This window comes from Parus major, chromosome 3, assembly GCF_001522545.3.
Source record: "Parus major isolate Abel chromosome 3, Parus_major1.1, whole genome shotgun sequence".
Classification (NCBI taxonomy): domain Eukaryota; kingdom Metazoa; phylum Chordata; class Aves; order Passeriformes; family Paridae; genus Parus; species Parus major.
In genome coordinates this window covers 70571399-70594975 of record NC_031770.1, presented here as the reverse complement: position 1 = coordinate 70594975, position 23577 = coordinate 70571399, and the positions used below count along the sequence as shown (strand labels likewise).

Here is a 23577-nt window from a genome sequence, read left to right as displayed (position 1 = left end):
AAGATAACATCTTGCTATCACAGCCCGTACATGCAAAAGGACCTCAACCCCTCCCAAAATCCACTATAATGAAAGGACAAAGAAGTTGAATGCATTAGGAACAATGCCACCAGTAGGGAAAGGGTGATTATCCTTTCTCTGTACTTGGGGGGGAAATATTCAGCTCCAAGCTCCCCACTATAAGAGTGACAAGCACATAATGCAGCAAGGCGAGTGAAGGGCCACAAAAATTGTGGCTGGGAGCACCTGACACAAGACAAAAGCAAGCTGAGACTGTTCAGCCTGGAGAAGTGAAAGCTCAGAGTAATCTGATCAATGTGTACAAATACTGAAGGAAAGGATAAATGAGATGATGCAGTGATCCCCACAGTTACAGTACAGGAGGCAATGGGCACAAACTGAAGTCTAGGAAATTTCCATTTACACTAAAGGAACACTTTTATACTGTGAGGTGGTCAAACACCAGTATAAATTGCCCAGAGATGTTGAAAGGACAGCATTCCAGGAGACTCAAGACCTGTCTGGACAAGATCTTGAGCATTCAGCTGTAGCCACTCCTGCTCTGAATACCATGTTGGACTAGACAATGAGATACATCAGTTGGTTAGAGCATGGTACTAATAATGTATGCCCTGTATAAACCATTCACTTAAGAGTTGGACCTGATGATCCTAGTGAATCCCTTTCAAATCAGAATATTCTGTGAAAGTCTTAATCTCCAGAGGTCCCTTTCAATCTCAGCTATTCTGTGATTTTGTAGCTAGCAAAGAGAGCATCTGATAAAACAAAATATACCTTCCAAAAATATGTAACAGCTGTAAGAATTCTGGATTACAGCTACCTATACTAAAAACAGTGCTCCTATATTCACCAAATCAAGTGACTGTAAAAGCCAGAAGCAAGTGTAGAAGAGAAGAAGTAATGTTTCCACTCACAGTAAAACTGCCCAGCAAAAATGCAGAAGTGTAATGGTTGCCACTGCTGAATGTGAAGTATCTGGGACACAACTCACAGTAATATACCTTTTAGAAGTAGCTGTAGTATCCAACACATAAATGTGTATTACCTAGCTTAACAACAGCAATACTGAGCATAGTTCCAACACTGCTACACAAAATAACCACTAAGGAGAGGAGTGCTGATTATTTGCAGCATATTATTTTTGACACAAATGGAATTGTGCTTACAGCAACAATTCAGGACGGGGTAAAGATGGTACATCAGTACCCTTACACCATGGTTTTGGCTCACATTCTAATATAGTCTTGCCTCCCCTGCAATGACTTTTTTTTCTCCCCTCTGAAAAATATCCCACATTCAAATCAGCAATAAAAGAGACCTAACTGCTGAAAATTTCTTTCATTCCACTATTATCTAAAAGTTTTTTTCAATGTAACTTATAATAATACTTCCCATATAACAGGTCAAAATAGTAAAGCACAGTCAAAAGACTGAGCATTCAAAAGGAAGAGATTGCTGCCAACTTGTGCCTCCAAGAATGAGCCTTCTCTCCAAGCAAAACACTGCCAATATAGTAGAGAAAACCTTCCAAATAGATGCAAAAAATATCACAATAGCTGTGAGCAAGAACAACAATACAGTTTCATCGTTTTGGAAATTTCTACGTTTACATCTGAATCATGACTTTTCTATCTGTTTTTCCACTGACAAGTTTTGCATGAATTTCCTTGGAATAAAAACACCGTAGAAGAGATTTTAAGCTTTTTTTCCTTATGGTTTTTTATTCTTATGTGACAGTAGACACATATATCTTTCATATTTAACAAGTACGCTGATTTTTCCTTAAAGAGCATAAGCATATTGCTTATTACTCAACAAAAACTACACTCCCCAAAGAAGTTCTATATAATCTTTGCAGCTGTAGAATACAAATAAAGTAGAATTTATCATTTAGATTCTATCAAGCTGTCAACATCTCCTTCCAACTGCTCACTACAAACTCCATCAGAAGTTGCCAGTGAAGAATTAACAATAAATTAGCCAAATACTATTATAAATACCAAACAGATCAAGAGGGGGAAAATAAGAAAAGCTTGTAGAATTGGCACTATCATCTCAAGCAGCTGTTAGCTAAGAAAGAATAAATGGCATCATAAGTGAACTTTCCAATCCCAAATATGAGCCACAGGAACATTCAGGCTTTTTCTGGAGTGTGTTAAGACCTCCAAATATGTACAAGCTTTGCTCTTGACAGTTGCTTTACTATTGAAAATGTCTCAAAATTGGTATTAATGACAAATGCAAAGTTATCTCCACTAAAATTGCCAAAGCAAGACTTCATAAGGGAAAAAGAGAAAGAGATGTAAAAATGGGGGAAGAAGAAAAAAGGGAAAGTTTAAGAAATACGTAGGGAGGTCAGAGAAACACAGAAGACAATCATAAATCTGTTTTGCTTAATTCACCAGATTCATTTCATAGTCTCTGATTGGAAAGAAGAGTTCCACTTCACACATAGACAAAAAATTAAATGAATGTACAAAATTAGATTACGAGATTAAATTACAAGATTAAAGGGAAATGGAGAAAAAAAAGACCTGTGAATGTAACCTGCCAACCAGCACCCATAGAAACAAATCCTTCACTAAGGCCTTAAAAACACCATAGTTTGAAAATCAGGTATACTTTTAATGTAAAATTTTACTTAAAGATACCAGCCCAACTACCGTACTAGGCTCACAGAAAAGTCATTGTCTAAATCTTCCATCTAAAAGAAAGTAGGACTGTCTGGGGACTTATGTGCAAAAGTGCCAGTTGTATATCACTATTAGAGGTAACTTTAAAAAGTTAAATATTTATGGAAAAATATATTGCATTTCAAACACTAAAGGAAAAACAAAGGGTTCCTCCTAGCTGATACAGAAAAAAAAAAAAATCCTAAGCAGATTGTTTTTAAATTCCAGACAAGAATTCTTAAAGCCACACCAAAATTTCTTTTCTACTGACAAGAGAATGGGTAAGAACAAGACAGTAGGTGATTTGTGACCAAAATGAATGATGCTGACGCACATATTTATCAGACAGTGTAACTGTTTGCTTGATAGAAAGCGTCCCTTAGAAGAAGTATATTACCCTAAATGCCCTAAAAATACTGAATGCCACTTCAGTATCATTTAGAATGCTATAAGAAGCATTTGAAACATAACCTTACATTTTAAAGATCCTTATTTGCTCTCTAGATTTAGAAATGGAGCAGTCCACTAAAAATGAAAGACAGGCAGTTGGCATGCCATACATATGCAACTTCAGGAATCATTTCTTCAGAGAACAAAAAGATCAGTGTGCATACAACTAGCTTCTTAAATCATCCATGATCCCTAAAACCAAGGAAATTCATAATAAATTAAGTGAAACTAATAGAATTTGGAGAGAGGGCGATTTGATGATACATCCGTGACTGTGAAATTCCTTAATATAAAAGGTACTTTTGATGATCTTAATTTGTATTTTATCATTGCTTAACCACAAAAACTTACACACAAAAGGTCAACTACTCTACTAATCCCAGAAAATTAAGGGAATATCAAACTAAGAAGATGATGTGATCTCTGCCTGCTATCAGAAAAAGACTGGATTGCACAACTCAGGTGTCACACTTATGTCTATGGATCCACTTTGCAAAATGTTTGTACCCAAAAGATCATCAACTCACCCAGCTCATAGGGGCCTTTATTGCTAAAACATTCCCTCACTGCCCCCAAACCATAAGGGAAATGAAAGTGGCTTTCCCTAGAGAACAAATAGAATTTAGGACAGAAAACCTTTATAAAGCAGACTGCCTTCTATAAGCTTACATCTTTACTTATCTTGACACACTGCATTAATCTTAAATTCAACTCAGTTTGAGGAGAAGGCTATTCTGTGTACACCGACTGAAGTGATACCTACTTATCTCATATATTACAGCCTCAGCTGATTACTGGAAAAGCCAAGAGTTATATAAATATGCAACAGGAACAAGAATATAAAGCTCAGTTAAATTCACTACAGCCTTGTCAGAACAGCCTGGACAGCAACAAAGGCCTCTTGCGAAGTGGTCAAGCACAATAAATATGTAATCAATCATTTTGCAGGCAACAGAGAGAGCAAAAGTACTAACAGACACTTCATCTGCTTTGATCAACTTACAGGACAACCAGCATGCAAAACAGTTTCTAGATGATCTTTTATGGTCTCTCAAGTTGATCTTTTATGGTCTCACAAGTCTCTTGTCTTATTTCAGAGTATCTAGACAATGCATTTGTTCTCACAGAAGAGTCTCTCACCTGCCAGTAACAAACTGCAATAGTAACACTCTCTCTTCCTGAGTTAGCTCTTCCACCACGTCCCAGAACCACTAAATGACAAAGAAATTACTTTGTATTTTCCATTAAATATTTGTAGTACTTGAAAATACACTGATAAAACAATAAATGGAATATATGTGTTTTCTACTTAAATTATGGAAATTTTTTGTACCAAATTCATACATAATTAAATTACTTAATGTAGAAATACCATAGAAAAAAACCTTCACAAATTTCAGCCAAAATAAGCTTCCATAAACACACAGATGTTGACAACAACAAAACCGTATTTTTTGGATTAAATAGTCTACATTATTAAAAAAATAACAAAAAAGAAAACAAACAAATAAATAATTTTACCTGAATAACTTGGTCTCCTCTCTCATAGCCACTGGTGTATTCTGTATTTTTCAACCAGTCATTCACATCAATTTCTGGCATACCAGACAACAAAAGCTCCTTCAGGAAAAGCACATAGACTGTGATTAGTCCTCCTGACTAGCCACTTATTTCAAGAGTTTATGCTATTTAAAGAAGTAATGTTTTAAGAAGTAGAAAGCCTACAGTGCTTTTTTAAATTATTGCAATCTTATGAAACCCATGACTAAATTTTAATACATGAAGATTCTTGAATTCAGGTAACTTCACATGATCTGTTTAATTTAAGTATGCCCTAGAAAGAGAAAAAAATATTGCCAAAGAACCTGAAAGAAAAAGAACTCTGAGTCTTGCCATGACTTCAGAGAAAATCTGAGATGTGTTGGTTACAGAAGATCAAACCACCAACAAAATTTTACTGGAATTTGACTCTGTGACTCAGAAAAAGTAGAGACAATAGACGGCATCTTCTTATTCTTAAAGGATTTCTGTCCTCCTCAAGGAAAACATGCAAAGACTTAAAGGCCACGACATGCTGATTCCATACTGAAACTACAAATTAAGGCATTTATTACTGCCATGTGAAGTTTCAGGAAGATGGTAATCCTGAGTAATTAGCAAAAGCAGGAATACACATAATGAGATCCCCATTGATAGATGCCCAGGAAGCAAAGCCAATGTGAAAGCTACAAAATCTTTATTTTGTGATTACTGAGCTTTACTTCTACATCATTTACACTGCTGATGAAGTATGCTGAGCAAAGTGTTTACAAGTACATAGGCATTTCTGCTTACCAGTTCATATTCATCAAAAAGTTGGATCAAAGATGGTGGAATGAACATATGGAAGCCTTGTAAAAAGGCATTTATCTGAGGCTGAATGGCTCTTGTCATTCTGAGTTCTGTCACAAGCTGGACATACTCAGCCTGCAACATAGAGAACAGTATTAAGACATACCCCAGCAGAACCACACAGCGCTCAAACAAACTCACAAACACAAATGCAGTCCTCAGTGCATTATAAATCTCTTCCACTCTAAGATGGTAAGAGTCCCTTTGCATTTTTACATGGAAGCAACCCAAAATAAGCCCCTTTTGGTCTTCTACCTTCATTTCTAAGACAATCCCAAAACAGAAGTGTTTGAATTGTTACATAAACCAGTCAAAAAACAGGGACTTGGACTAAAATAAAGGAAGTAAATAAAACTTGTCATGCCCACATCTAGTACAACCTCCATTAAGCTCAACTAAGGCCATATACACACCACTGTTTTTAAGCAAAAATACTCTATTTAAGCAAACCAACATTACTCAGGAAAAAGGGCTGAGTTCTGAAGGAATATTTGTGAGCCAGAAAGCTTCCTTGCTTTCCCCCTGTCTCTGGAAGCCTAAAATAATACATAATAAAGCCTGCAGAGGTGAATAGTTTTAATAAGAATTTCAGTATTTTTAAGAAAGTCTTGAAAAATCTACTTAGTTTTTAAAAAATAAAAACACCAGAAAACTATTTCCACCATAGCCAGGGAATAGACTATAACATGCCTTAGAGATCTGGGGGCTCCCTTCCCTTTAAAAGATGTCAGCCAGAAAAGAAATCCACCAGAATTTTGCTTTTGTTGAGAACACAAAAGCCTAGGTGGTGTTAATGGAAGAAGGCTTTTAGAAGAAGACAAGTGCCTTAGAAGGGAAAAGTGCCTACATTAAAATTCTATAAACGTTTCATCTACCCTGACCAAGTTTAATAAAGTTTATTTACTCAAGAAAATAGTTTTCTACTTGAAAACAAAATTTATTCCTAGATTATTTAAGGTACTCTGTTTAAAGAAATGCTTTGACTTTGTAATCATGATTTTTTAATACGAAAATCATGAAATGTATCTCCCAATTAAACCATCTCAACTATCAGCTTCCTTTAAGAAAACAATCTTATGAAATACTACTTTAATTTTGAAATACTGCAACCTAAACTTTTAGGTTCTGAACCTGCACAAAAGCAACCAAGCATTTTTCCTTTCCTCCCTTTCAGAAAAAGAGAACGAAGTATGAAACATATCAAAATGTGTATTTTTTAAAGGCAGCTCCTTACAGATGTACAGAGGGGTTGTTTGCTTTGCAGTTGAAAAATACTTTTAAAAGCATTATCACCATTTCACTGGACTGAGAGAGCAATTAATTTGTGAAGTGCTCTGAAGAAGAGGAACATGACCTAATAATATCTTCAGCTGCAGTACAGCTCCCAAAAATCTAGTTTCAAGTCTAGAAGTCTCCCCAGGTTGCCTCTACTATCAGTGGAGCTGAAGACACCTCCCTTGTCAGAGGGCTGAGGGGCAGCCAAAGGAGATTAACTGCACTAGATAAAAGTCAGTCAGTGAACACAGAAGAAACCAGAAATTTCTGCAATACTGGGATTCAAAATACTGTTAACACTTGTCTTCAATGATCAGAAATGCACATTTTACATCTCTTAAACTGTTCTTATGTAAATTAGGCTACCCAGAAAAACAGGGTTGTGGAAAGTAAAATTCACAGCCTTATTTTGAAAAATCCATTTTTTAAAAAAAATTACTTATTTTATGCAGGATAAAAAAATACTACATTGAACACTTTAATTATGAGAGAAAGCAGTTGCTGTACTTTAGGTGTAAAAATAAATGCTTAAAATAGCCTGGAACAGCCGAGCATCCTGGCTATCAGCACTGGCACATGATGAAAGACCTGTAGCACAGAATTTACATAATACATGTCAGTAAACAACTTGGTCAATTTGTTTTGCTTTCTGTGCACTTCATTTACATTTTATTCCCCTCTGAAGCCTTAGGAGCACATTACAGAACAGGAATACCTACATCATTTCAGATCTACATATGCATTCCTACATAAAGTTATGATCCAGCCTCCTTTAAGGAAGGGAGACGTGATTAAAAACACATTAGATGGGCATCACAAATATAATGACAAAATCTTGTTTGGGTGAGGGGTTGTTCTGTATTTTACTTTGAGGTAAATAAAGCACAGATCATGCTTCCTTGATTTCACAATCCCATATACTGTGAGACAAGGATCAATGGTTATGATGATTTTCAGATTCAGAGAGCAGCTCCATTTTAAAGCTGCCCGGAAATAAAAATACCTACTGTTTTAGTGCCAAACAGAATGGCCAGCTCACAGACAGGTTCTGGGAAGATACAGAAAGCCCCAGGATTGTGGAAATCTGCACCATTCTTTAACATAACATATAATCAAACTTTGACTAGGCCTAATTTCATTTTTTTTCCTAAAAAGTAGAAAGCTGAAAAACGATACACAGCAAAGAGCAAATTCAGGACAAAGCCTGACTTTTCCCTTTGAAGTCTCTCCATTAACATGACAAAAGGCATTTGTACCAAGTTATAACCGTATTTCAGCTGGGCTACATGGACACAGCAATTGTAAGACACGAATATTTGCATCATCTAAATGCCCCACAATCATTCCCCTATTACACACTTGACATAAAAAAAGAAAATTACCCCATTCAAAGAAAATAACATTTTACAAATAGCTCTTACTACTAGTGCATTTAGTCTGTTTCAGTTTTCAATGAAAGAAAGGGACTGTTTGGGTGGTTTCTGTGCAGGGAGGAGCAAGGGTGGGTTTTATTTTGATTTTGGCACAGGGGATTTTTTTGTGTATGTGCTTGTTGCTCAGGTTTTTCAAGGGATAAAGATTAATTCCGAATTTAATTTTAACAGGTAATCTGCTAGTGTGCATACACAGCAAATACTTGCAGAAGCTGAATTTTCTTCTCCTAGAGACATAATAAATACAATGAGTTTTAAACAGTGATCCTTATTCCTTGGGTAAAGGCAGAAAAAAAAACCAACCTTTTCTCTCTTGCAGGAGAAAAAGGTATTTTTTTTATTAGGTAGACACATTCCTATTTAAATTGATAGAAAAGCTAAGCTAAAACATACTGCAAAACTATGTCACATTAAACAAACTGGGAAAAAAAAAAAACTAACACTAAAATACAGATCTCCAATTTTCAGCAACTTGGCCAATTTTGCCAGTGAACAAAACAGTGCCATCCTACAGATGTTTTTTTTACTTCACATTTTGCAACTTCAAATTCAAAAAATGCATTCATATTAGTAGTTTCAAAGCTACCACCAGAGCCAACTCTTTCTTAGCACCTTTCAAATAAAAGCTACACAAACTCTAGTCCCCTCCTGCCATGCTGACAATGGCTTGATGAGATGGAATGGAGGCATCTCAGCTACACATTTTCAATCACCCTTTCTAGACTGTGTCCCAGCTCTGAAGTTAAGAGAGCAAATTAAGCTGGTAACAGGTAGTACCCCAATGTGGGCAAACTTCTAGTTTTATGCTAATTTAAAAACAGGTTTTAAATAGTTGTTATGAAACTACAATTTATGTTAAATACATCTGTTACGCATACTGAGAAGCTAAATATATACTAGTGTAAGTATGTAATAGTATATATACTATTCCCTACTAGAATATACTGACCAGATGCACTAATCTACATCCTTGCCTTCTCCAGTAGATAATAAAAAAACTAAGCATCCACTATCTTTGCAATTACACTTGTTTTATCATCTGTATTCTTCCACAAATGACTGTATTGCAGGAATAAGTGCAGAATTAGGCTAATAATATGTATTCCTGCTATTGGAATGGCACTGTGCCTTAATGAAAATGAGGATTAAGGCTACAAGAATCCAGTACCAATGGCTCCAACACAAACTGCAATGTCCTTGCAACAAAGGCTGACACCAAGTGGCTGCTCTCCAGTGCAGCAGCTGCTGACACCACTGCTGAAGCCAAATGCTTACTGAGCACAGAGAACAGGCTCAGCCAGCCCAACACAAATGGAAATCAGAACACAAAGCAGACATCAGGACCAAGGGTCAATGTTCCAAAAAAACTGCAGGTCTACCCGTGACACTCCTGCAGTGTAAACTCAGAACTGTTTAGTCAGTAACTGCAGGATTCAATTAGACTTGTGTTTATCATAATTTCTAGACAATTTTCAAAATCTGGCTGTGTTTTCCCACATTTCTTTTCTTTTTTTTTTTTTTTTTTCAATTAATGCTGCAGAGGAATCGGGGGCTTTTCAACCTGCTAAAGTAAATTCAAAAAGCAGGTTATTTCCATACACACCAAGTGCCTTGCAAATGGTTGAAAAAGCTTCCTGCAGACTTTTATTCTGTCCATTACCTGCACGTTAATTTGAGCAATCCAGTGCTATAGACTGGCCTAGCAGGCAGCACACATTGAAACATTACCTATAATTTTATGTTTAGCAACTGCTACTGTTCTACATTCTTGGTGTATATATGCAAGACATAACTTTAGGAGTATTTGTAACTTTTAAAATAAATCCTTCATTTAAATTGATCCTATTTCCCTTCCACAGTTCTGGCAGAAAGAAGAACCTCTAATCAGAACTCTTTTAAAGATTTCAAGTAGTACTGTTTCTGTAACATGCTAACCTAGAAAAAGGGGAATGAGTGTTGGCAACTTGAATTTTTTTTATGTTTTCTTCAAAACGGGTATACCATTCATCCTTCCAGTTAGTCAGAAAGTCAGTCCAATGGCTTTTCCTATACTATCATCTTGTGAATAGACCTGTACACTCACCTTGTTTTCCTGTGTAACAAGTATACCTGCACCCCCTGGCTTCAATGGCACTTCTTCCATTGCTCCAAAGACATCGGTCTCAACAGAGAAGGTCAGCTCTAAACCCAGATCACTGATATCGTTATCTAAAATCCACTGCAAGTTCTTTGCATACTCTGGATCAATAGATGCTACATCCTGATAATTTACAGGTATGCCTAGGAAAAAAAATCAAAGAAAGAGACAAAACTGCTCAAATAAACGGGATAAAGGAAAAAGGGTTTTGACTTAATATGTGGTAGAAGACTGCCCTCTAGAGCGAAACCAGAATAATGCAGTAATAGGAAAAGGGAAAAAGGGATGCACTGTTGTGAATTACAGCAGAACTGTGCAGCAGTATTTTTAAAATACTACAGAATCAAGTTTCCTCTATATGTTTTTCCTCCTAGTGAAGAAAATGACATAACTCTCAGGCAAAACCAATTTGCATAATTTTAGATCACTAAAAGATTTCAGTAAAAGCATCTACTTATTCTGAACACAAAATGTTAAATGTTTCCTACAAAGTCTTAAAGTTTTCAACCTACGTTTTAGAAACACAAGTACCATATTTTCTATAACAGCACCTTTTCACCCAGAGCATTACTTGGGGGGGGGAAGACAATTTTAAACAATCTTTCTGTACTTAGAAAACTCTCATTACCCTTCAGTGTTCTTTTTAATCATATTTGAAATGAGATTTATTACACAGTTTAGACCTATTATTATAGGAATTTTACATTTCCAATTAAACTTGCAAGTCATTTAGAAGCATTAAAAGGAGATTTTCTAGAAATCTGATTTTTATCCAGGTACAGATACATGTAAATGCCTATTTTCAAACCCCTTCACAGGCATGGCACTCAAGCACATTTGAGCAAATGGGCCTGGAACAAACTGACCCTAGTTTACAAGAGAGCTACCCCTCTTCACAAGAAAGCAGACCTTGAATATTTTAAGTCTGGCATGATAGGTACTTCAACTCTACCAACACAGACATGATATCTGAGTAAAGGGGCAGGGGGTGAGGGTAGCAGTAGGTTTAGAGAACAGCGAGCTATTTGGAAATACTGTCCTTGCTTCACCATCTTCCCTGCATTGTGCAGTGTCATAAGGATGCCCATTAGTAGAAGCCTTAGCACACTATGGACTGTGGATGCAGTACCCCACAGAAACACAAAATTCAAAGGTTAGCAGCCACTGCAAAACATCCAAGTGTAAAAAGTACTATAGTATTTCCCAGGAAGAGCTGACAAGTGCTGAAAGGGTGTGTGTATATAGCTCTAAGGCATTGTTTTTTAAATAAAATCAAGCAACACTCCAGTTTAAGATAGGGATAGATAACTTACTAATTAAATATCACTGTCATGTCGCTCAAAACAAAAAAAAATCTAACAGCTGTCTAGTAGCGTCCAAAGGACCTTCACTTTTGCCAACTAGCAAGCATATGTGCATTTGACACACGAAACGTGGAAATAATGATGTGGGGAAAGACTGAAAAGTAGGAATCAGAGACTCCTCCTTCAGAGAAGAAACTCAACAAGTGTTATGATGAGAGTACAATTATAGCCAGCATGTTGTGAGACCAAAGCACTAAGCTCAGTCATTGGGTTGTCAGATATTTTACCAATGAATGGACTCAAGCAGGCAGTTATAAAAAAATTCCATCAGATTTATCATGACAAAATTTGAATCCCACAAAATACTATCTATCTTTCTCTTGTATGCCCTTGAGACCCCTGTAGTTTGAAAAGGAAGAGAAATCTAGCATAGCATAATTGTGAGAAGCAAGTATTTCTGTGCAACACAGAACTTCAAAGAGATACTACAGGTAAGCTCTGAGACAAGCTCATTAATTATTCAAGGTTTTAAGGCCTCCAGTTCAAAATACACCAACCCAGAAATTAATTTTCACTTTTGTTTATGCCATTTCAAGGACTACTTTCTATTTGAGAGTGGAATGTAAGAGTAGATAGAACAGTTAAGAATTTATCTGCTGTCTTTATAAGCTGGAGATGGAAGTTTCCTTTTACAAACAGGAAAGTAACCTTATCTGTAAAGAAATACAAAGTAACTGGAAAACAGCACTAGAGAAATCATCCACTCCTCCCCCATTTAAGCAGAAGGCTGATAGATAAGAAGTATGAGAAAAATAAACCTACGAGGTCTTACTAATTTCTGCCTGTATTTCTCCCTGTGCCACATCTGGAATAGAATGCAGCCTTAATAAACATGCTGACCTATGGAACAATGTTTGGTTTCACAGAACACACAGGCACACAAAAAAAAAAACATGCACACTACATACCTAATACCTTATAAAGCACATTAGTTATGTGTTAGCTGAGTCATCATGGAAGTTAATGATCTTTCCTCACTCAGATATTGTTGCAGGAGGCTCTCAACTCACCACAGTGGAAAAAGGTGTGCACCCACCCAAGACTCAAAGAAATGTATGAACATTTATTTGTTCATACAGGTTTCAGCTTCCAATCAAGGCACTTCCACATCATGTCTGTTGACTAAAAGGAGGAGTTTCTGAAAGAGATTCACAGTGTTCCTCAGATACAGAAGGGCTTAGCACACAACCGGTGGTTTCAGTGCCATCAGCAGATGCATATACTTTCCCTAGAGAAAACAAGGATCTCAGTGCAAGGGGAGAAACCAAAGGAGTGAAAACAGACTCCAAGAGATTTCAAACTCCTTTACTTAAGGCTTAACAAGGAGCTGAAGGGAATTTCTATGTCAGTAACCAGATAACTTGTATTTGGCATGAACAAGAGCTAGCAAAAATAAAACAAATCCACTCAAGAGCACCCACTGCTGCGCAACTGATTCCTTAAACAAGAAGATAGGAGATGTGCAAAGCTGATGGAAAAGGCCTTGGCAAGGTTTAAATAAATCACAGTGACTGAGGCAGAAAAAGCAACTACTTTGAGAAGCAGAGGTGTAATTTTTCCAGTTCTTTGTCTCTGATTAAGTAATAAGAAGTGGTAAAGCTCTTGACCTTAAACAAGCTGAATGTGTATAAACCTCTATAAAGTTCTAGGATACCTGTAAAACAGAATGTTGGAATGATAAGACCTTATTAAGACCAGTTAGACCTTATTAACAGAGACTAATGACTGCTGCTTGGTTTGCAATCGTTATTCTAGCAAAGTGAAAAAAAAAAAAAATTGATCATCTTGTCAATTCAGAAACCAATAAATCAAGCATATCATCACTAACAGTCATTTCCAAAAGAGGTCAGGACAAGATCAACATTTCACTATTCTCAAGGTAACATGGAACAGCAGAAAAATAAGATTTTCTTTTTTGTGAATACATCACAAGGAGATTAGCCCATGTTATTCATAGCAATGAAAGCAGCATGGCCAGCAGATCAAAGGCAATGATTCTCTCCCTCTACCTCACACTCAAGACACCCCATCTGGAGCACTGCATCCAGCTCTGAGGCCCCAATATAAGGACACAGACCTGTTGGAGCAAGTCCAGAAGAGGTTTCAATGATGATCAGATGGCTGAAGCACCTCTCCTGTGAAAACTGAAGGCTGGACTTGTTTCAGCCTGGAGAAGGGAAAGCTCCAGAGAGACCTTCAAGCAGCCTTCCAGTACCAGAAGGCATCCTACAAAAGAGCTGGAGAGGGACTTTTGACACAGGCAAGTAGTGACAGGACAAAGGGGAATGGTTTAAATCTGAAAGAAAACTGAAAGACAGTAAGTTTAGATTAGATATTAGGAAGGATTTCTTTACTGTGGGGGTGATGAGGCAATGGAACAGGTCGCCCAGTCCTTCCATCCCTGCAAGTGTTCCAAGATGAAGCTGTACAGGGCTTTGAGCAACCTGGTCTAGAGGAAGGTGTCTCTGCGCAAGGTATCTAAGGTACCTTCAAACCCAAATCATTCATGATTCATCTACTCACTCCAAATGTCAGAGGCCAAAGCTCAAGTCAGCACCAAACTGTGCCATGCAATGATATGTCTGCTTTAGAACCACCCTCCTGTGTGAAGATCAATGGCTAAGGGTGCCTGATGAAGCACTGCCAACATTGTGCTGCTGCAGACTGGCTGTGCTCCACTGGCTCTTGCCCAGCATAGTCACTCTCCTGCCACAGAAAGTAGTATTGAGGGAGAGAAGTAAAATATGCTCCACTATGCTTCCTGAAGAAGATCTCGACAAAGAAAACTGAGCCTGCACCTTCAATGAACAGCAAGTGTTCTCTGAACACTTTCAGGGAAGATAAACAGTAAACTCAACTGAAATTAACAGTTAATCTGTCCTGGACTCAGCAAGTATGACAGGAAGACTGTAGGTAAACGATTACAGAAAACCATTAAGATATCTTATACTTCCAAAGAAGTTTAGTGATCAAACACAAAGGAAATTCTGCATGCAACAGCAAATGAATTTATGTACTTGAAGGCGTAACAAGAATGCAAAAGGAATCATCTTCTTTCAAGAGAAGTGTTTAAATGACAATGCAGAAGAGGGGCATCTCGTTCAGCAACCAAGATTCACAAAGGTTCTTAAAGAGCAGAGAAGAGCCCTAGACCACAGCTACTACCAGCAAACAGAAGTTATCCTCTACTAAAAAGGCTACTTTTCTATAAAAATATCTGTCCAAGAATGCTACAGTAAAAGCACATGAACTAACTTCTCTCATTAAGGAGACAGGATGAACCTAAAACACTACTTTGGAAAGTAAGTAGTATTTGTTGGAGTCAGTAGACAGGTTTTCAACAGCGGGGTTTCAATTTTTTAAAAACCGCTGCACAAGTGAAGAACTTCAGACATGATCAAGAATGTCTAATAGATTTTTGCCAGAGTTCACAAGCATTCTCAACTTTAAGCTAACTAGGGAACAATTATTTTCATTTCTCAAGAATGACACTACTCAGAAGAGCAAATAAACTTCACAACTGTGATGCAAAGAATTGTTGTGAATCCGAGGTACGTGAAAGACTAGCAAGATATTAATTTGCACGGCTTTTTCACTTTTAACATACACATACACAAGAGTAAAAAAGGGAAAGGTTTACTACTCAGACAACTGTTATGACTAATAAGCAGGATTCTAATAAAACCATACCAAGAATATGTTTGTAGAATGACCTTGTGAAGTAGATGTTCACCAGCTGCCTGTGATTGAGAGCCAGCCCCAAGATCTGGCCTGCGAAACGAAAGTAGTTCAAATGATCCGGATTTACAGAAGAGTTGCTGTTCGGCTGGAAAGTTGTTCCTATAAAACAAAAACATTATCACATTCCATTATTTTCTTTATTTTAAATTAAGCTTTTATCTATCAAACACACTAAGCAACTGAAAACATTGCAAGAGTTTTATCTTGGGATTTTGAAAGTCTGTTTGAGGTATTTTGTTTACAGAAAAAAGGTGTCAGAAAGAAATGTCTTAGAATGTAATGACATCTTATTACAATGATACTGCTAATCCACTCTCCAAGGCACTGTTCTGAAATAATTATCATCAGCAAAAGGGTAATTACCAACTGCTAAATTTGGTCCTCCATTTTACTATATTGCTACATATATATATGTTTTACTCACTCTAATGGGCTTTGGTTCTATCAACTTGTGAACATGCTCAAAGGAAGGAGGAGAATATATCTACTTTCTTTCACCTGTCTCCAGCCAGACGTAGGCAGGAGACAGTCCATTCCTAGTCTCCTTGGAGAAGACTACTTTGAACAGGCAGAACCTCTCCTTTTAGCTTTCATGAAATAATCTGTGCCTCTACACAGATTTTTTTGTATTATAAAAATGCTTTTATAAAAAATGACACACTAAACCTAGGAAAAAGAAAAAAATAAAAAAAAAAAGGCAGAGACATACCATCAGCTGACTGGGTAAATAAGGCATAATCTGGGTTAACTATTTCACTGGATAAGATATCAAACCATTCACGCACCACACCCTGTCCCTGCACGTCAAAAGAATAAAAGGTATTAGTACACAAAACTTTCACTCAATAGTTATGCTGAGTAACCACATATTTATTTTAAAGTAATTTTAAAGTAGGCTTTAGTTCAAAATCACACTTGTGAATGAGAATTAATATTTCCATATGAAAATGCCATAAAACAAACCATGCACTTTTACCCACCATGCCTTCTTCTCCGTGAAATCTCACAGCGATCCCCTGCTTTAATTTTGCACAGTTTGCTTTAGACACAACTTCACAGCTACTCCTAAAAATAGAATCTAAACACAAAATACAAATTATTTTTTTAATCTTCATTCATTATCTTTCAAAGACACACTAATTCCATTTAGAACACAATACCTCTGTGAACCAGAAGTATGTCATTTTCACTGACAGGCCTGTGCACCATGTCTGAATCTGGCTGCCCGGTGTGCAGATGTTCATAGAACCACTCACAGCGATCTTTAAATGGCTACAAAACAAGGTGCAAACCATATCATACACATGCATTCCTCTGAAAAATTCCTCTCCCATAAGCAAATTGTTATGCATAATTCTGAATTGATTTTTGAGATGTGCAGAGTTACCCCAACATGCTATACAGTATTTTAGGAAGAAGAAAGGACTAGACATGAGCTTGAGTGGTTGCTGAAGTTGAGTCTGCAGAAAGACTGGACCAACAGCTGTCCAGAAATAGCTATTGAAGTTTTCCACGGAAGAGAAAAACAGCACAAAACTTTTTACAGGTTAGGGGAGAGCATGAACAAACTTAGATAAGAAATAAGTCACTGGTTTCTGTAAAACTACTGATAACCACAGAAGCACAAGTAATATGAACCAGCCCTGTTTGCATTAAGGGTCACTGGCAATATAGAACAGCCCAAAGGAATGAGAAACCTTATAAAGCAATTCCTAGGTTAGAAAGTTCTAACTTATTTGACTCAGTATTTATATAGACATTTTGCAGCTCTTTCAAGACAGATATGACACAAGTATGGCCATTCTCATCCCCTGCAGTTCACAGCACGTACATGAGTTGACCTAACAAACAGCTCTCGGGGTCTCCTCATTATTCATTCATATGCAGTAAATTTCACAAACACACATCATAATGAAAGAATGAATAAACAGTACACCAACACCATGTCCCAGAAATGAAACTGGACTAATAAAAGCATTTTATCTTTAAAAATAAAAGCACAGTATGGTTCACAACTAAGGAAATAAAGCTGTTGGAACAGACAAGATGACAACATGATGTTCCACTAAAGGAGTTGGTACTATTTATGACCAAATCAAGTAATAGTGATGTATTTATCCTCTGGTGTGTCTCAAAATATAAGTCATTTAGGGGGAGGTAAATAATTTTAAAGCTCAATCTATTAGATGTGCACAAACAGATTTAGAAACAGAAATTTCATTCTTTAACTAAAAGTTGGACTTGTAAGACACATCCAACACTGGTTATCCCAAATAGACTCACTCATGTATTTTAGAGAATTATGAATACAGAAATCTGGCTGCTATGTCTGTTAAATATGGTATTTCCACATTATATATTCAGAAGCACTAGAAGCCATGTTTAGTTCTTTCATCCTCCCAAAATGGAATTTCTTCAAGTATTATTTTTTTAAAAAAACATCCTTTGTATAATCACAGAAGTCGTAACTAAGCAGCTCCTGACATTTACCTGAGCTTTTATGATGTGCATAAATCTGGACATTAGTTCGGGACACTCCAGAAGAAAATGAAAGTGATCAAAAATTATTTTGGGATTTCTGAAAGAAAAACAAGTTAGAAGCCTGTTAGAGATTGAATAATAATGTTTTGTGATGCAAAAAGTCTACATAAAGAAGCAATGCAATTAATCTTAGACAAGTTTCAAGGTTATATTTTATCACTTTTTCCTAATTCTTTTTCCAAACAACTTATACTACCTCATCTGTTAAACGTGGGAGGATTAGAAGCAGCTCGCCACACAGAAGGAAGGTTATAAACCTGTCAGTCCCAGAGAAATGCTGGAAACAGCCAACTGTACAAAGATGGTTTATACTCCTTTAAGTCGTCACACATTTGAGGAAGAATGAAAATTTTCATCTACCTTAAAAGGGAAGGCCTTATTTGGAACAAATATAAGGAAAGAATCCATTCATCAAATTATTCCGTTGCTCTGTGAAATAGATTTCGTTCAGGAATCTTACAAATAGATCACTTAAATATGCAGAAGAGTTAATTTAAGTCTGAGCTCTGAATCATTAATCTACACTCCCTTAAGTTCAGCAAGACCATTAAACTGCATATTGTTCATATATCACAGCAACAATCTAAAAATAAAACTCAGTAAGAAGAAAAAAATTAATTATTGCCAGGGAGGAACAGAGGGAAGGATTACAAGGCCCGTATTTATTGAAGCTTACCGGTTAACAAAACACTTAAGGACATCATCATGTTTACAAACAAATTCTATAAAACGAGGTGACGTCATCCTGTTCAAAAATCATAAGATGTTTTTGGTTAGTGCAACTGAAACTAATTTGAATTACAGAAATTGTTGGGGATTTTTTTAAATAAATACTACACAAATAAAAAACTGACACTGTTTAGCTAAATTAAACTAAATATTCAACAGCATTAAGATCTCATATTGAACTAAATGTTACTGATCTGTTACTGAACTAACAGAAAAGGCAAAAATGTCAATAATCAGTCATCTTCCAGAACATGCACAGAAAATGGATGCCCTAGACAAATATTACTGGCCAATTTGAAAGCTTTTATCCAACTCAATTTGGCAGAGAAAGAAAAGCACTTATGGTGATTAGGAATAACCAAAAGTTGTCATGTAGTGGGGCCCTTGCTTCTAGATTCCTCAGGAAGCTTGTAATGCCATCATACTTGCCTAATCTTCTACTCATGAGGGCCAAAGTCACAAATATAAACCATAACAATCTTGGACAGACCAGGACCTCAGTTACAAGTGGTCACAGTTTTTTCCTTTTTTAAACCAGACCTCAATGAAATTAGGCTTACCTAAATTGAACTGCATGTTCCACACAAAACTACATGTCTGTCAGCCTGGGACAGGATTCCAAGTGAGCATTACTTGGAGACTGAACTCTCCTTGTTATATATAATATAGTCAAATAAGTTTTGCCCCAGCCATCATCCACAAAGATAACTCACTGTTTTTTTCTTCTGAGCTTATAGCTCTTCTTGCTGGATAATCACATTAAATTCAAGGTTAATTTTACATTAAGAACCAACAGCAAATACAGCTAAGTTTCATATACTACTTATGAGTATACTACATGATTACCAAGAGCCATTACACATTCAATACAAAATGTGCCCCAGTGCAGCTACATTCATGGGCAGCAGCACTATGGAAAACTTGCAGTGCTGTTTGGTGTCTTTAGAACCATTAAAAAAAAACAACATTCAAATAATTGAACTAGTAAAACATTAAACAGCACAGCCTTGATTGTCACTAATACAATGTGGTCAGTATCAACACTCTTCCAAGAAAGTATGTATTATTTTAAAATGGAAATAGTTTGGGTAAGAAAAATGAATCATCTCCTTACCCCTGAGGCATCTGACAGGAACAGCACATATAGAAGGCTTGAATGACAGCACTTAGCCTGTTTGCTGTCATGGAGATAACATCCTGACAATCAGCACAAGCTTCCTGCTTCCCAGCAACATCATATGTTTTTAACTCAACTCCATCAGTGGACAGCTCTTTTCTTCCCTCAGTCCCTGCAGTGGCAAAAGAAGGTGCAGGAGTAGCATCTTGGTGATCTGGTCCTTTTTGCTTCAATAAAATAGAAGTAATGTTGGCAGAGTCCCTTTTGTTTTTCATCAGCTCTGTGGCTATCAGAACAAGCCATTCATCCAGAGAATGCCAGAGCAGTTCCAGCGGCTGCAATAAACACATGAAAAAACAGACAAAAAAGAACATGTTGACATTAGACAATATTAATGATGTGATAATCCTCTTAAGGCAAATAAATATCATGCACATTTTAAAGCTTTAAATGATCCTTTAGAGGTCATGTTAAAGATAAGAGGCAAATACTCATAAAAAATTCTGCACTTGTAGCCAAACAGCACAAAGAGAAAATTTCATATAGAAGGAAAATCAAGCAGCAGATGGAAGAAAGGTAAACTCATTTAGAAAGAACTACAGAAGAACTATAGAACTGAAATATATGATGAAGTTTGGCTTCACACAGCACATTACTGCCTAACCACTGCAGCCAAGCAGGGAAACAGAAACACACAGGTTGAGTTTCTAGAGTAAGACAGTGCCAATTCTTTTTGAAGAACCTGGTCAAAGGAGTTTCCTTTACTAAGAAGATGCAGGAAATCCCAGATAACACCACTGAGATTCAGGTTCATGCACATGTCTAGTAAGAATGTGCTTTATGCATAATGTGAGCTAAAACCCAATATAATTGAAATCCAGTACAATTCCCTCATTACACACCTACTGTGAGCTGCAGGCCTACTACACCGAAGAAAAAGAGATAAGGCCTGTGCCCTTCTCATGAGCATAACAAAATCCACAAGGGCTAACTGGCCTGTCCCTACAGTCTAGTGAGCACAGGGATATGATTCCTACAGGGAGGTCATCAACTCAAGTACTTCACAGCATTACAAAAGTAGGAGTGAACTTCTTAATGGAGTCCTTTTTCCATGTATTACTGTTGCATCAACATTTTTCACCAGTGAAAACATTCAAAGACTTAGCAAACACTGAAAGTTATATTCTCAGGTTGCTTTTGAAAATAAAGAGCTGCTCACAGCATCTGTACACTATCTAGAGCACTGTCAGCACCTCATAGCTGTAACACTCTCAATACACAGTAAATTACTTCTCCTAAGAGCTGTGTATTAAAAGATTCTGCTGAAATTCACCATTTAAAAATTTACCACTACACTTCCATTTTTCCCCAGTAGGAGTGTGGGGGAAAGCCACCCTTATCTCTAATACTTGTAGGCTTTGCTCAATACTTTGTTATCACTTAATGCTTATTAATAATCACGTAATGCTTATGTTCCTAGTGACTATGTACTTCTCTAGATGGTGACCTGAATACCTCCAGCACAAGCAGCATTTTCTACATAACTGTCTGCCATACAGGATCAAGTTATCCTCCTTCCAAGACCTATCTGGCAGACCTTTACCACAAAATACAAAGTAAAAAAACTTTCTGATGGAAAATAGGATTAATTGAACACACTGAAGAATTGAAATGCATCTGTACTCTTAATCTGTAACTCAGGAAAAACTAGTTATTTATTAGAACACTAAAATCTAGTTTTTTTCTCTCATACTTTTCAGTGTTTAGCTTGCCAGACACCATATTACCCTGTGGTTTGTCTTTGATTTCCCACAGATTTAGCACACCTTTCAGAACTTTTCCACTCCGTTTGTTTTTCCCAAGCTAGTTCTTCACAGCTTCTGATTAGAAACTCATTCAGAAGTCTAGTCAAGCACAGCAGCTATAACATTTCATTTTCTTTCTTTCCAGTCCAATTCCAGGATGTACAACAACTAAATATTGCCCATCACCTCAATATCCACAACTGTCAGCATTTTATGTTGGCTTCCATGACCAGACCTTTTTAAGTGGCATACAGACATATTCAATCAAACCACTAGCGATGTTTTCTTCAAAGTACTAGTCAGTCAATTCTTACCATGAACCCCATATTAAACAAAGACCTCCACTCAAACTTCAGATGTCCTATTTCACAGTGCAGAGAAGTTTCTCTAGATGATACAGCCAAGTCTGATGGAGTACCAAGTTTTTATAGCTGCACACCTTACCTCCCAAACACAAGAATTTACCTATGCAAACAATGCCTTCCTCTTTACTCATCTAGAAAGCAAGACCAGTAACCAAATCCATATTCAAACTGCAACACTGAAGCAAAATCTTTTGCCAGATGTCAGAGAGCTTTTTAAGACATAGGGTGCAGGAGGTCGCTAATCCATGAAGTGACTTTGTCACAGCAGAGAAGTTACCTCAATTCTAGAAAAAAACAGTATCTGAAACAAGATAAAAACATTAAGCACTTCCCAACCTTATTCAATTACAGAGAAATTTTGCAGCAGGTTTCCTTAACATGTGATAACACTGAACAGAAATTGGAAGAGCATTACATGGAAAGGTAATGAGCGTAAACCTGGTCAAAATTACTACTCAAAGTTTCTCACTGGTAAGAACTCACTTGAGTTAGCAGCTTGTTTCAAGCTTGGGAGACAAAATTCAATGACTTTTTTTGTATCTTACAGGATCAATACAAGAATGTGTTATCATTAGCTGGTGCTTCCACTTTAAAGCACCTGGATAAGCCTGAATCACATACAGGGATTTCCTAAATATTTAAAGCCTAAAATATAAAGCACAGATAGCCCTGTGATTCTCTTGACCTTGTCAAGCAGTAACATTCTTCAGTAGGCTCAGATCAAGAATACTCACATTTTTAATCCCTTCCCAGCAACATTACAGTGACAACTCATCAAAAGATGTTCAATGAGTACAATGATACAGAGAAATTTAATGAAGCATTATGAAAAGTCAGGTCTTTTTTATCTCCTCCCAAAAGGTGAAAAAGACTATCGTAAGTACATTTACAAAGAAAGGATAAAAAAAGCAGAAAGAAAGGTAGGACGAAGAGAAAACTGGAAGTCACCCAATTCACTCAGCACTACATCTAATCTCCCACTACCCAGTCTACCATAAACTCAGGGAAGAACAGACTAAACCAACCACAACTGGAGATTAAATAACACTGCCAGACTGCATGCCCATTCCCAAACAACAATAAGTTCTCATCAGCAGTTTTATATTTCTGATTTTGAAATTTAAATTAAACTTTAAAATACCGTGGACACAAGAGTGGCCCTACTGCAGGGTTACCTCACTCAAAACTTCTAAATAAATTACAATAATTGCAATAGTAATTTTTAAATTGTCTTTAATTTTTTGTTTTGTTACATAATGCAACAGTAGTATACATTTTGCTTATTTATTAAAAACATACATATTGTCTTCACTCAAGGAAGAATTACTGCTATTTTCTGGAACAACTGTACCAGTTGTTTAATATAAGTCTACTGCACAAGACTTAAATGCAGAGTAAATTGAGAAACAATTCTTTCATCATAAAAAGTCATCTGAGCACACAGATAAGGGATTCTACTGATATACCACTTCCTCTGCAAATTGCAATTGAATATTTTTGTTTATTTTATACTGAGTTCTGAAATTATGTGGAGTT

The 23577-nt window shown here is 36.7% G+C and overlaps 1 protein-coding gene across 5 annotated transcripts in view; it reads right to left on the bottom strand.

Moving 5' to 3' along the window:
- Positions 1-23577, bottom strand: part of HACE1 (HECT domain and ankyrin repeat containing E3 ubiquitin protein ligase 1) — a 49177-nt gene that overhangs the window by 2677 nt on the left and 22923 nt on the right. For 3 of the 5 annotated variants that reach the window (XM_015622408.1, XM_015622406.2, XM_015622407.2), the window contains 11 exons: positions 19869-20206; positions 18702-18770; positions 17975-18062; positions 16645-16756; positions 16465-16562; positions 16194-16281; positions 15434-15583; positions 10326-10522; positions 5478-5609; positions 4665-4763; positions 4284-4354 (listed from right to left, as the gene is read on the bottom strand). In XM_015622408.1, the coding sequence (XP_015477894.1) occupies positions 4284-4354; positions 4665-4763; positions 5478-5609; positions 10326-10522; positions 15434-15583; positions 16194-16281; positions 16465-16562; positions 16645-16756; positions 17975-18062; positions 18702-18770; positions 19869-20206 (1442 nt within the window). Of the gene's footprint in view, positions 1-4146; positions 4355-4664; positions 4764-5477; positions 5610-10325; positions 10523-15433; positions 15584-16193; positions 16282-16464; positions 16563-16644; positions 16757-17974; positions 18063-18701; positions 18771-19868; positions 20207-23577 lie in introns of all 5 variants that reach the window. The other 2 variants (XM_033512857.1, XM_033512856.1) reach the window with 2 other exon arrangements.